The following is a 14,871-nucleotide window of genomic DNA, read 5'->3' on the forward strand; positions in this document are numbered from 1 at the left end:
CAGGCGTGCGTGTGAAGCCTGAAGAGGGGCGGACGTGCGGATCGGGGCCAGGAGGAGGAAGGCGCGGTTGGAAGCCCGGAGAAGGGCATGTACAAGATTAGAGCGTCCAGTGAGGACAAGGTTACGGGAGAAGCCCTAGACAAGGGCGAGTCGATTGTGAAGCCCCGGAAAGGGGCGAGGGCAAGTCTAAAGAGCCCGGAAGGGCAGAGCGCTTGAGCAGGAGCCCGGAGAGGGCAGGGCGCGCGGGTAAAGGCCCGGAGAGGGTGTGTATATCGGAGACACGAGAACGTCCGGAACAACTGCAAGGCTTGGGGCGTGCTGAAGGGGGGAGGTAGGAGGCACGCATAGCCCATAAGGCCGGGGTTGCACCAAGTCACCCCATCTGGTACAGGAGAGGCAGTTATTAGCAGAACACTGTGACCAAGGGGATCGTAAGGCAGCTTCCCATATCAAACTATTGTACCAACAAGACGTGGCGGGCGAGAATCGAGGGTGCTGGATTGCTCACTTGGCACGGTAGGGGGCGCTAGCGGGATCACAGCCGCTCGTAGGCCCCACTCCATGACACAAGTCTTCAAGGAATCCATTTCTAAGCACTTGGAAGAGAAGTAATTAAGAATAGTCCTTATGGATTCACCAGGGGCAAGCCATGCCTGACCAACTTGATTGCCTTCTAGGATGAAATGACTGGCTCTAAGGACATGGGAAGTCCAATGGATGTGATATACCTTGACTTTAGGATGGCTTTTGATATGGTCTCCTACAACATTCTCACAAGCAACCTAAGGAAGTACAGATTGGATGAATGGACTGTAAGGTGGATAGAAAAGTGGCTAGATCACTGGGCTCAGAGGGTAGTAGTCAATGGCTCAATTGTCTAGTTGGCAGACTGTATCAAGTGGAGTGCTTCCAGGGCCGGTATGTTCAATATCTTCATCAGTGACCTGGAAGGTAGGATAGAGTGCAGCCTCAGCAAGTTTGAAGATGACACCATGCTGGGGAAAATAGTAGATATGCTGGAGGCTATGGCTAAGATTCAGAATGACCTTGACTAATCAGAGGATTAAACCAAAAGAAATTTCATGAAGTTCAATAAGGACAAGTGAAAAGTCCTGCACTTACAATGGAACAATCCCATACGCTGGTACAGGCTGGGGACCTACTGGGTAAGCAGCAGTTCTGCAGAAAAGGATCTGGGAGCACAATGCACAGTAAACTGGATATGAGCCAACAGTGTGCTCTTGTTGCCAAGAATGCTAATGGCATACTGGTCTGTGTTAGTAGGAGCATTGCTAGCAGATTGAGGGAAATGATTCTTCCCTTCTATTCAGTACTGGTGAGGCCACATCTGGAATACTGTGTCCAGTTTTGGGACCCACACTATAGAAAGGATGTGGATAAGTTGGAGAGAGTACAGCGGAGAGCAAGGAAAATGGTTAGGGGGCTGAGGCACAGGCTTCTGAGGAGAGGCTTAGGGAACTGATCTTATTTAATCTGCAGAAGAGAAGACTGAGAGGGGATTTAATAGCAGCCTTCAACTACTTGAAGGGGGGTTCCAAAGAGGATGGAGCTAGACTGTTCTCAGTGGTGGCAGATGACAAAACAAGGGAGCAATGATCTTAAGTTGCAGCAAGGGAAGTTTAGGTTAGCTATTAGGAAAAGCTTTCTCACTAGGAGGGTAGTAAAACACTGGAACAGTCTACTCAGAGAGGTGTGGATTTTTCATTCTTGGAGGTTTTTAAGATCAAGCTAGACAAAGCCTTGCCTGGGATGATCTAGTTGGGGATAATCCTGCTTTGAGCTATGGGTTGGACTAGATGGGACCTCCTGAGGTCCCTTGCAACCTTAATTTTCTATGATTCTATGACTCATAGGCATTTATACACAAACATTTTCGTGCTGGGATGCACTGGAGATCCAGCACATTGAAACAGACTCAATTGAGTCTGCTGCACGCACAAGCTGACATGCACTGCGCTGCATCACGTGTAGTTGTATAAGCAGTGAAATTCACGTCAGCTTGCATAAAATGGCGGCATTGCACTTTTCAACTAAAGCACCTTCGACATGTTTTAGTTCAAAAGCACACCACTGCCATTTTCTCAGCACTGCCGTGTATTTCGCCGCTTGCACAACTGTATGCACTGCAGTGCTGGGTGCTTTTAAAAGCACCTGGTGCTGCTGCACAAACATATGTAAAAATGCCCCATGTTGCTTATTTAATACTGATATGGGCCATTTAGGCACAGCCTGATTTTGGGGGCTGGTGTAAATCTTCTGTACTTACCCTGGAGGAACTGTGCGCATAGACACATCCTTTCAGGGGAAGCTGTCTGTTCTTCCATATGCACTAAGCCTGTTTTGAGGACTGGTATTGAGGGCTTCTATACTCCTTGAGTGGCATCTCTCAGCAGAGGTACACAGAAGGACAGCAGTCCCTGTTTTCCCCAGTAAACAAAGTTTGCATTGTGAAAGAGAGTTGGGTATGGGAGACGCATGGAAGAGGTTTCCTGTGTGCTCTTAACTCATGCTGACAAAAGGACACAGTTGTCAGCATAGACACAAATGGGTCCTCCGTTTGAAAGCAACAGTAAAAGGACAGAGTAACAATTTTAAGAAGTAACCTTCTGGTCAATAATATATAAAACTGCATGCCTGTAAAGCATGTAGTTTCATTACTGGCAATAGTATACATCTTATATTGGATAATGACTGCTTGGTTTTGTTTAAACAAATTTTTAAAAAGGAAAAGGAAAGGAAAAATCTTGTTAACGCAGACTGAAAAAGCAGAGAAAGACATTATTTTCCTTTTAAAACTCAGTAGTTGCAATAGACCTTAATTCTTTTCTGTTAAAAATAGCTTGGGCCAGTCATGCTGACAGGTGCAAAACAAGCTTCTCCAAACATTTCTTCTAACACTTCTTGAGCTCAACTTGCAATTATCTAAACTGTTCCCTTGCCAAGCAGAATCTGTCAAAAGTTATGACAAATCACATGTAGTCTGATGTGACAAATATCTGATGACAGCAAATATCTAGTACAGACCACACTAAGTTTACTATGTCTACGATTTATATAAAACTGGAATCCAAATACTGATATATGGAAGGCTGCTGAATTTCTTTGCTGCCTAGTGGTGCTCTCCGGTTTTTAGCCATGGAGGAAGCCCACTTTTCATTTTAATATTCTCCTTTTAAATAACAGGTAGTGTGGTGAGTTCATTTTGCAAGGAAAGGTGAATTTAAATCTTTGAATCTTTTAGACTATTTGTAAGGGGTTGTTTTTTAAGATGACTGGGACTGAGAGCAGTTCTCCTGCAGACCTTTTCAACACCTGCCAGCCAAGGCAGTAGAGACCAAACTTGGTCTTGCAGTCAAAACTAATAGAGGTTACACAAGCCCTGCTCACTTTAATAAACTCTGCTTTAAGTAGGTAAATATGTAATATATAACCAAAGGTTCAGTATAATACACTTACATAAATGTAAGTATCAAAATATTCTGTATTGTATATTATTATTTTTGGTGTGTGTGTGTGTAGATACACACACACACACACACACACACTACAAAACTAATACTATACAATATTGTTAGCAAAAATCTTAATAATATTGTCTCTGTGTGTGTATGTGTAAATGTATACATACATATTAAGATTTTTGCTTAATATACAGGAAGATGTCAAATAAATTACTAGTAAGACTGGAATATTACTATAGCCATGATGGTCCAGGAAATACAAACGGGGAGGGGGGACATCTTGTACTAACTGGAGGTCCTTTACTAACTGGATACTTGTGAGTGATGTCTCCTCAGTTATTTTTTGTAAAACTATGAAGTAGAGCAGGCCTGCCAGCAGAGGGCAGTATTAATTTATAAATGCAGATAGTTAAACAGTTTCAAAAGAAAACCTGGCGCATGATTTCAGTTTTCCCATATGAACACACAATCTCTCTAGGGTTTATCATATTATATAACAGCACTTGGGATTTGTAATTCTGTTATACTTGGTGCTGGGTATGTTTCTTCTATAAACCCCAAATATATCAGGATTAACAGCTGGAAAGCCAGTGTGGCCTGTAGTGACTTCCAATTTCAGGAACGTTTTGAATACATTTAAAAACCTGTTTTGCCATTTCTGTTTATATGACCAGAAAATAGAGGAATAAATATTTTTTCAAGTCACTGTCTTGTATTCTCCTAACTTATTAAACCACATTTTTCAGACCTTAGCCTATAGATTCTTTTTTTTTTCTTTTGAGAAAAATATTAGGGTCATAGAAGTTATAGGCTGTTTTTCATATTCTAAGATACAAAGCTCTTAATTTCAGCCAGGCTCTTCTTACATCTGTCTAAATGGCCTACTTCTCTGAGGCCAGCTCTATTGAAGTCAGTGGAATAAGGGGGTAATGACTGAACAGAATTTGGAGATGGTGGGTAGATTCCATGCCAGTCTAATGATAGTATGGATCCGATTCCCCCTTCTTGCATCCAGAGGTAACCCCTCCTGGGGAGGGGAGGTGCCTGCACTGGAAGGGAGGGGTCAGGGGCAGATCCAGGATTTAGCAAAGGACATGTGGAAGCAGCTACCTGCACTGTATGGGTGGCTGCACCCCAACTCCCAGGCTCCTCCACCTCAACACGCTGGTGCCAGTAGATTGTGCTGCGGGAGAGGTAAGCATCCCTGCCTCCCCCTCTCTGCATCCAGTTGCTGCTGCTTTCTCTGCTGCCCTGAGTGCAGGGGAAGTTTCAGAGCTGCTCCTGCCCACTATAGCTGAACTGCCAGGGGGCTGGGTTTAACTGGGAGAGTGACAGCAGCAATGGGGAGGCTGTTGGGTTCCCACAGGAGCAGGCACGGGAAAGCACTGCCATTGTCCCTGTCCTAGGTGAGCCCAGCCCAGTTCTTGGTGAACACAATACAACTGGGGTGGACCAAAGCAGCAGTGAAGATTCCCCTGCTCCCAGGATAGTGAGGAAAGCAGCCAGGGCAGGTGGAGGGTGACGGGAGGGAAGGGGGAAGGAGGGGAGGGAATGGGATTTGACATGCTTTGAACGTGAAGGGGGAGGCGGGATTCCCTTCCTTGTGGAGGACTTCTTTTAAAGTCCCCAGAGGCTCCAGCAGTATGATCAAGTCCAAAAGTGGGGTGCAGCTGTGCCACTGCACTACCTCTGGGTCTGCCCTTGGAGGGGTGCCAAAAGCAGTGGAGAGAAGTCTTACCTGCTTCCCCTGGCAGCTGCTGCCACAGTGTGGTCTGCCCACAGTGTGAGGTGCAGCTGTGACCTCCCCTGCAGCACAAGAGGCATCTCCCGCACCCCGCTTTTTCAAAGTCTTTGATCTGCCCATGTTCCTACCCAATATGGTTATTCCAGCAAAAACCCTAATTCAGGTACTTTGTATAGGCACCTGATGTGGTTACTGTGGAGAAAATTGACCTTACTCCATAGTAAAAGTGGAATACATGCATAGTGCACAGCTTTCACCAATGCAAGTCACTCCACTCTTGGGTAAAGTCACCCCTTGAAGTGAGGAGTAACTATAGTGAGTTAATCTGTGCAGCCACCTTTTTCCAGCTGCGGGGTGGAATGATACACCCTGGGTTAGAGTAGTGTGGGCACTATGGCCTGGCCATCACCACTGCTTGTCTCTGGGGAGAGTGTCAAAGCCCCCTGCTGCCAAATGCCACCAAACCCTACTTCTGTGGGCTGGATCCAGTAGTTCCACAGGCTAGAACTGGCTCATGGGCTGTAGGTTGCCAACCCCTGCCTTAGTCAGCTTTATCCCAGGGTTTCCTTTTACTCTGTGTAAACTGGGGTGGGCAAAATATGGCCCGCAGGCTCGATCTGGCCTACCAGGCAATTCCATCTGGCCCATAGGGTCCCTCCATAAGCCCTCTGTAACCCCTGGCCCTCACTGCCCCTCTGCAAGCCGGCCCCTCCATGCAGGAAGTACAGGTCTGGTTGCTAAGCAACCACCCCGCACACCAACCTGGCCTGACCTGCCCTAGCCTCGAGCCAGAGGGCACTGGGGACAAGGCTCTGTCTGCCAGAGCTTGTGCCAGGTTGCCCCAAGACTGTTTCCAGCCTGCGAGCCTAGGAATGCAGGTAAAGACCCCACCAGGCTGGGGCTAGGGACTCTCACTAGGGGAAAGGGGTAGAAGTGCAAGGAGCTATGCACTATGGGGCTGGGCTGGCCCCACACCTTGCAGGAGTACAGGAGCGCTATGGGGCTGGATCAGGCTGGGCCTGCACGCATGCACAGTCAGGGACTTGGGTGCAAGTATAGGGAGTTGCGTGTTATGGAGTCATGTTGGGCTGGCCCCACATGCTACTGCCACCTGTAGTTGGGGATTGGGGTGGGAGCATGGGAGCTGCACACTATGGGGTTGGGTAGGGCTAGCCCCACACCCTGCCACCACATGCGGCCAGGGACCTGGACAGGAGTGCTGTTCGGCCAGATGCGGCTGGACCTGCTCACTGCCACCACATCCAGCTCCAGGGACTTGCACACTCCAGGAACTCTGAGGACTGCCCCCCACCACACATACTCCCACCCTCCCACAGACATTCCCACACCCTTCCACCCTTACTATATACCTATATGCACCCACACTCTCCCACACCTCCCCCACCCCAACAACATACCCCACGTCCACCCTCCCCACACACACACCCACTCTCCAAGCACACACCTCCCACATACACCCCTTATCCCCCACATACAATATACAAAAGTAAGCCTGTATTTTGAGCTATTATGCAATTGCCTCTAGATATGCTGCAAACATACATAAATCAGGACAAAATTATTTTTTAAACAAAATTAAAATAATTTATAGTAGATGTTTGACTCTCTTTTAGTTTATGATTCGGGGGGGGCGGAGTTCCAGTTTCAAAATGGCAACCTCCCCTCCCAAAAGGAGTACTTTGCAGGCAAGGGGAGGGATTTATTGTGGCAAAGGTCAGGGGGTAAGGGTGGGACTTCAGGTCTCAAGATGGCAACCAGGGGGCTGGGTGTTTGTCAAGGGATGGGTTGGTAGCCCTCAACAGCTCACCAAAACTCGTTAAGTGGCCCTCCAGCCAAAATAATATCCCACCACCGGTGTAAACAAACTCCCTGCCACCTTTTAGCCAGGTGTTGTGAGCAACCAGCTTGGGAGTACTCCTAACTACAGAGGAAAACCCAGAGTAAATGACTTCTCAGTAATCATGTTGTGTTTCCATAACCTCAGTTATACCGGAAAAAGATCTCTTACCAGTACAGACTACTCTATATAGGGAACAGGTTTAAGCTATACTGGTCAAAGAATTCTGCCAGTTTAGCTATGCGGTTAAATGTTTTTAAGTATAGACAAGCCTCTAGAATGCCTATGTTATCTCAGGACACTGATAGCACTGCAAGCAGCAGAAATTAGAGGTCTCTTGCTATCAGTCTGATGACCCTTCATCCTCATGCCTATTTAAGTTCTAGAGCTATACCAAAGAGTTCTGCATATAAGTGCATGTGCGCATACCTGGTCAACCAATTTTATTCTGTATAATTAAAATGTAATTATAAAAAACACTTACTAAAAATACATGGCTGTACTAAGTCTTTTCTCACTTGGTGCTTGTCTACTAGGGCTGTGTGAAGCTTCACCAGCTGTTTCTTTTCAATGCTGTTTTGACTCGTTATGAGCTCGAAACAGTGAAATTAAAATGAAGGGCTTCGAAACAGGCTTGAAATGAAGAGGGCAGTCAAAATGTTTCAAATTTTGAAGCAGCTAGGTGATGGGAGGCAGAGGAGAACCAGGGCTGTGCTCCAAGTGGTTCCACAGCCCCATGTGGCTCAGCCTGGTGGGGAGCGCACCCCTGGCTCTCCCCACCTCCTGCCATTGGAAGCTGAGCCTGGCAGAGGCTGGCAGAGCCAATCAGAGCACAGCTCTGGCTCTGCCTGCATCCTGCTGCCAGGGTCCAGTCGACCCCGCCAGCCCCATGGAGCTCAGCTTGGTGGCGGAAGATGGGCAGAGCCAGCCATGCGCGCTGCCTCTTGCCACCAGACTGAGTTCCACAGGGCTGCAAGCCACTAGGAGGTGAGCCCAGTGAAGGGAGGCAGAGCACGGCCCCGGCGCTGCACTCCAATTCCCCCCACCAAGCTTAGTTCCATGAGGCTGTGAGCCACTGGGAGCTGGAGGGAGGCAGAACCAATCAGAATGCAGCACTGGCTCTGCCCACCTCCCACTGCTGGGCTGCGCTCCACTTGGTTCTGCCAGCCCCATGGAGCTCAGCCCAATGGCAGGAGGCAGGCAGAGCCGGCTCTGCCTCCCTCCACCAGGCTCATCTCCCAGTGGCTCACAGCTCTGTAGAACTGAGCCCGGTGTAGGGAATCAGAGTGCAACACTGGGACTGCACCCTGCCTCCCTCCACCGGGCTCAGCTCCCAGCAGCGCCAGCCCCGTGGAACTGAGCCCGGTGGGGAGAATCAGAACACAGCACCAGGGCTGCGCTCCCCTTCCCTCAACCAGGCTCAGCTCCATAAAGCCACACTGGGTGCGAGCTGCACCCAGTGCGGGTCCCAGGCAGCAGTGGCAGCCTCCCACCCACACCCCCGGGAGGGCTGCAGGGCTCTGCCAGACTCCTCCTGGGGGTGTGGGCCCTTGATCTGCTTGCTGGATCACAGGACACTGCTTCTGCTGCCTGGGACTGGCACTGAGTGCGCTGCTGGTCCTGGGTGGCAGGAACAGCCTTCTGTCATCCGGCAGGTAGATCGGGGCCCACCCGCACCCTCGGGAGGAGTCTGGCAGAGCCCGCACAGCCCTCGGGGCCCCTGATCTGCCTGTCAGATCACAAGAGGCTGCTCTTGGTCCCTGGCTCCTAGTTTTCTACAACTTGAGGTGCAGTTTCCCAGAAACTTCTGCACCTATCTCTTTGAAACTTGGCAGGCTTCATGTCCTCAGAAGGGCCTACCATCCCTGCAAGTTTAATCCAAATCAAGTAAGAAATGTCAAAGTTATACGCAGTTTTGTGCTTCCCCATTATAGCCTATGGGCGAAATGTTGAAACAGCAAAACAGTTTTGACAAAAGGAAATGGAACAGTGCTTTTGAAAAGAAACTTTGTTCCATCAAAATGGAAGTTGAAGCAGAATGGTGCTGTTTCACACAGCCCTATTGTCTATACAGGGATATCTGCCAGCGAAATTACAAAACTATGGCTGTATCAGTATAACTTCCCATGTAAATAAATGTTACTTTTTCCAATTAGCTTATTGTATTCCTATTCATTATTCATAGTGTTATATTTCTGTTTCCATATACAAGTGACTGTTGCACTCCCATTACAAATTTTCAAATGCATAATTATTTTTCTAAGCATGTCCTACTCGAGCAATCAGGAAAATGACCTTCATGTATAACAGTGATCAAAACTTGCCACTCTTATTTGCATTCATTTATTTAGTTTTTTTTCTTTCTTATTTAGTCTAGTCTTAGGTTAACCCATTTGTTAGGTTTAGTGGGACACAGCATATTCCTTTAGTTTGTCATGTGGATCTGCTACATTTTTTCAAGAGATGATATTTGATGTGAAGTAACAAATTCCAAGGTAGGAAGTAATTGCCTGTTATAATACTGAGCACAATGTTACGCTAAGGAGTCTGCTGACACTTGTGTCACACTAAAACACTTTTGACATTTCATTAAACAATTTACACGAGCTGATAATTTATATCATTATCTTTAATAAGACTACTTCGCTAATGTCTTCAATGCAAGTAGCAGTTTTGTTGCATTGTACTTCATATGGGTGTTTAGTATACAAAATAAATAATTTATAATTCTTGTTTGAATTAAATATTTACAATTCTAGATCTCCTTTTCTAGAATATCTAATGAACAGTTGCTTTCTGTTTTAAAAATCTTTATTTTTTTCCTGTTTTAGGAGCTGAAAGAGAAGTTGGACCAATCTCTGTTAAGCATGTTTATTTGCTTACACCCATTCATGGAAAGCTGGAATAAAGTCATAAAGACATTGGAAACAATCTTTCCAAAAAGGGCAGAACTTTCAGCAAAATCAACCAGGTTTGTAAGTTGTTTAGATTAAGAGTTTCAGGAGAAAAAGTGGGTTTCTTCTTCCCAACAGTCTAGAACACTATATGACTGCTCCAAGTATTGTTACCATTGATGGAGTCATTTCTGTAGATTTCCCAGAATTGGGAAGAAAACTTTTAATTCCCTGCTAGTGTCTCTGCTTCTGCCAATAGACTTTCCAGTATGTACATAGCTGTGTGCAGTCTGCAGTTAAACTGTGGCCTATAAAAATGATATATTAGCAACTGTGTTAAGGATAAGTTCAGTTTACCTCAAGAGTGCCCAGGTTTTTTAAACACTTTATTTTTAACTATTTTTTACACACTACTCCAATTTCTGTCTATTTTAAAATATGATTTATAGCAGGTGGGTATCATCATACTTTTTGATGGAATGCTAGAATTTGGGGTCCATAAAGTGGGTGAGGGGAAAGCACTAGCACCCAGTCCCTTCTCTATTAACTTCAAGTGTTGTATTATGAAATTCTCAAGAAACAATGTCATTAGGATCCGCTCTATTAGTGTAGCTGCCATACCTGTATTTTCCAAACCACGTTAGGGGGAAAGCATAAAGTTGTAAACCTCCCAGCCTCTAGGCATTGCTTGTAATGCAACTAGCACAGGTTTGTGCATGGACTCAGAGGACCTTGTTCTCTTGTTTATCTGCTGCAAAGCTATTTATTTCACTTGAGTTACTTTTATTTATACTATTTGAAAGTATAAAAAAATTAGACCAGATGTGCTACAGCTGTGAGTTTCAAAGTCCACTGAGCAGCATTTGTTTGCCATACATACGAATATAGGCAAAGTTACAAAGAAGGAGCATCATTTAAATGTAACATTTTATCCTTAGGAAAAAGAGTGAACAAAAGCAACGTTGTGAATATTAGTAGCTCATGCATACCAATAATTCATATGGTGTCAGTTTAAATGAAGAAATATTTCAGAAATTTTCATTAGTACAAATAAAATCTTCCAGTAATTTCCACTAAAATTTGAGCAAAATACCCAGGATTTTTAAATCTCGCTGAGCAAATTATGCATATCTTATTCCTTGAACTTAAGTTATACAGCAGGGTTCTCAAACCATGGGTCGCGATCCTGCCCCCCCCCCCACCAGAGACCACAAGCAACTTAAAAAGGGGTTGCAAACCTGCACACCACTGGTGCTTCCGCTTTCACCACCACGCGGGCACATGGGGGACACCCCCTCTCATTGATTGGCTGCTGGGGGGTCATGGTATCGCAAAGTTTTGAGAACCCCTGTCTTACTGCATTATGATAATTAACAATATATCATCTCATTTAATATTTTTTTCTTACAAAATGCCAGAGTCCATATTTGGAATTTGATTTTGAATGCAGTAGATTAAATTAGAACAATCAATGAGACCAGCATCCATGTGTAAAGTTGCTATTAAATACATATTTGGCTCATATTATAGATGTTACCATTTTGAACAATGTAACCTCTATAAAAACAATGGAAAAGAAACTTCTACACCTTTGAAAAAAGTGGTTTGCTAACTACTCTTTAATACCTATATAAAACCTTTTTCAGACTCAAGTTACTCCACCATATCTTTCCTGATTCTGGCACCCAGTTGAGAATCAATGTTCCAGTGGCATAACTAGTTATTTCTGTGACCTAGGCACAGCAGCAGTGGGGAGGAGGTTGTGCTGACAGCAGAATGGGGTGAGGGGGTCTGGTAGAATTTTATATATCACAGCCTGTGAGTCTGTAGTCCTTGGGGAAGCCCAGTGGAGAGCCAGGCTGGGTCCTCATATTAGCCTCGTCTGTCCCCCTTTCCATTAACCCTCTCACAGGTGCTGGGATCTGCATGTAGATCCTGGTTGTAAAAGCCTCAATTTGACCATGGTTGCAAAAGGGTAAATAAAGCAGCTGTTGCTACACAGCCCTTGCCAGGTTGCAAGGGGATTTGTGACCTGTCAGGCTTAGCCTATCTGCTTGACCACAGCAAACAACTTCTGAGTGAAACTGTCCTGAGCAGAGACCCCCTGCTGTCACTCTACTCTCTCCCCAAGAAGAGGTGTACCAAATTTTGTCAGCACTAGGAGGCAGGAATGATGCTGGCAACTGGAGGGGGGTGGAAAGGGAGAGGAGTCTTACCTGACCTGGGTCTTTTCACTTGAGTGGCAGCAGCTGAGTGCTGCTGCTGAGCAACAGGCAGTAATGTGTGCTCCCTAGGGGTTGCTCCTGCTGCCCTGCTCCCCACCTATAGTTAAGGTTGCCTAACAGGTTTCCACTGGGGCAAAGTTTTCACTGTACTTCCTAGGTGTGATTGCAGGTTGTATGCACATGAACTAAATGTAAATAATTTTGGTACCAGGAATAGTTGGCTGCAGCAATACAAGGTTCAACGTGGGCTGCAGTTCAAGCTGCGATACTGGATAAACAGCTAACCTATCCTGAGCTCTGTGCTACTGTGGCTACACTGTTGTTGGTACCAAGTATGTCTATATGAATTGCTGCAGAAAGAGAGTATTTTAGATTGTGTTTTCACTAGTTTTATAATTTTGTATGCTGTTTGAGCTAATTTTTTCCATATCAGGTTTCTTTTCATTTTAAAACTCAAAACAGAATGGTTTAGCATTTCTTGGAACAAAGTTTGGAAAAATCGCATTGTTTTGCCTCTACTTTAAAAAAAAATGATGACCATATAGTTGAGAAGTTCTTGGGCCTTAAAGATTTGTAGCAGAAAGGGCATTTTGCCATCTCTGTGAAAGTTCATACCAATTTGAGTAGTTCCGTACCCCTGAAAATCTCAGTTCATACGTGTTCAATTGAGTCTTGTTAGAGTTTGGCAGGTCAATTATTTAAGACTTCTGTTTGAGTCAGACTACATTCCATCATCTCATAACTCTTGTGTTTGCCAGCCTGCATATGTACTGCTTCAGCTGAGGGCATAGCAGCAGAGTTAGAGCTTCCCCTATGATTGCTTCTCATGGCTAATGAAGATCACTATTGAGCCAAACATTGGAACTCAGACCTGAATCAAAGCAAACAAAAACCCTTTGAAAACTTCCTGTGAAGTATACATTTCATAGTTCATCTAGCCCTGATAACAAAGTATCTCCTTTGTATTTCAGTGAAAAAGTGTAGGTGAGACTCACAAAAACAGCTTAGGCACCTAAAATGGGATTCAGGCAACACTTAGACCCATCAGTTCTAGACACCAGGTGCTGAGATTCTCTAGGCCCCTAAAACCTTCCAAAAAGCCCTATTTATGTATCTCCAGTTCAGCTACTGTGAGTGCCCAGCAGTGCTACCATCTTGGTTTATTTCAAACCTAAAGCTCATTATGATTCACAGACTTAAGTGTCCAGGGGTCTAAGTCCCCAATGATAGGTGTGCTTGAGGCATGCCTAACATCACCTGACAGAACTGAGTTTAGCACCCATGGCTCTTTTTATTCAAAAACTTGGTCAGAGGAAGAGAAGCAGGAAGTGGTGCTGGTGACTTTTTATATATACTAGTGGTTAGAGTATTTGACCAAAGAGTAGGAGACCTGTGTTCCAGACCCTCTTCATCCTGAGAAGGTTCAGACTTGCATTTCCCATCCACTAGAAGATTACTCAGGCTGCAGGTTAAACTGGGCTGGAAGCATTGTCAACCCTTAGTGCTGATGCTGAGCTGTCTATAGCCAAGGGTGCATGACTCTTCAGTCAGAGAAAGACTGAGCAAAAAGAAGCATGACCTGATAAGGGCACTTCCTTGAAAGAGGGGAGAGTCCTGGCTTTAACTTCCTTCTTCCTAGACTGTTTATATATTTTACCCTGCAGCTCTCTAATGTACAATTTATAAACAGTCTTTGGAGCAGAGGCCAGAATCAAGGTAGGTGCATCTTAAATCTAGGAGAGATGCAGCATTTTCTACTGGCTGGCTTGGGTATTGTCCCACTCAGTAAGCTGATGATGTGAGAAGCAGTCCTACATGATGATGTCAACTCTACTTCCAGAGCCAGGTGTTTTTGTATTGGCATCAAACTACATCATGCAAATAGGAGAAACAAGATGTTTCAAACAGTACCAAGTAGCAGCTTCCCCTAATAAGTTTTTAAAAATAAATAGAATATTGTGTCTATTGGGTCACATGATGCACTCCTACTGTTGATGCCTTAAACTAATATAAGAATAATATAAAAGTGAAACAGAGAATAAAACTCACAGAAGAGCCTTGAATTGTAAAACTTACTGAAATGAAAACCTTCATTTCATTTTGAGATAAAAGGGTGAGTGGTTTTTATGTGGGAAGTATGGCAGAAGACCAGCTTAGCTTAGTAGGGAACTCTTCATTTATACTAAATTGCAAACAAAAAAAAAAAGCTTATCAGAAGTGGAAACTTGGACAAATAACTAGGGAAGAATATAAGAGCATTGCTCAGGCATGCAAGGATAAAGTCAGGAAGGCCAAAGCGCAATAGGAGTTCCAGCTAGCAAGGGATGTGAAGGATAACAAGAAGGGTTACTATAGGTATGTTGGTAGCAAGAGGAGGATCAGGGAAGGTGTGGCTTTCTTAACAAATCGGGGAGGCAACTTTGTGACAGGATGCAGAAAAGGTTGAAGTGCTCAATGCCTTTTTTGCCCGTCTTCACAGGCAGGGTCAGCTCCCAGACTACTGCACCAGGCAGCACCGTTTGGGGAGGAAGTGAGTATCCCCCAGTGCTGAAAAAACAGATTAGGGACTGCTTAGAAAAGCTGGATGTGTACAAGTCCATGGGGCCAGATGGGATGCACCCAAGAGTGCTAAGGAAGTTGGCTGATCTGATTGCAGAGTCATTGGCCG

At 45.2% G+C, this 14,871-nt stretch overlaps 1 protein-coding gene across 1 annotated transcript in view; it reads left to right on the plus strand.

Annotated features, from left to right (window-relative positions):
- The window catches only part of MRVI1 (murine retrovirus integration site 1 homolog), a 289,447-nt gene that overhangs the window by 24,256 nt on the left and 250,320 nt on the right, over positions 1-14,871 (plus strand). Inside the window, exon 3 of the mRNA XM_019519582.1 lies at positions 9,916-10,055. Within this exon, the coding sequence (XP_019375127.1) occupies positions 9,916-10,055 (140 nt within the window). The remainder of the gene's footprint in view (positions 1-9,915; positions 10,056-14,871) is intronic.

This window comes from Gavialis gangeticus, unplaced genomic scaffold (assembly GCF_001723915.1).
Source record: "Gavialis gangeticus isolate Ggan-Ray unplaced genomic scaffold, GavGan_comp1, whole genome shotgun sequence".
Classification (NCBI taxonomy): Eukaryota; Metazoa; Chordata; order Crocodylia; family Gavialidae; genus Gavialis; species Gavialis gangeticus.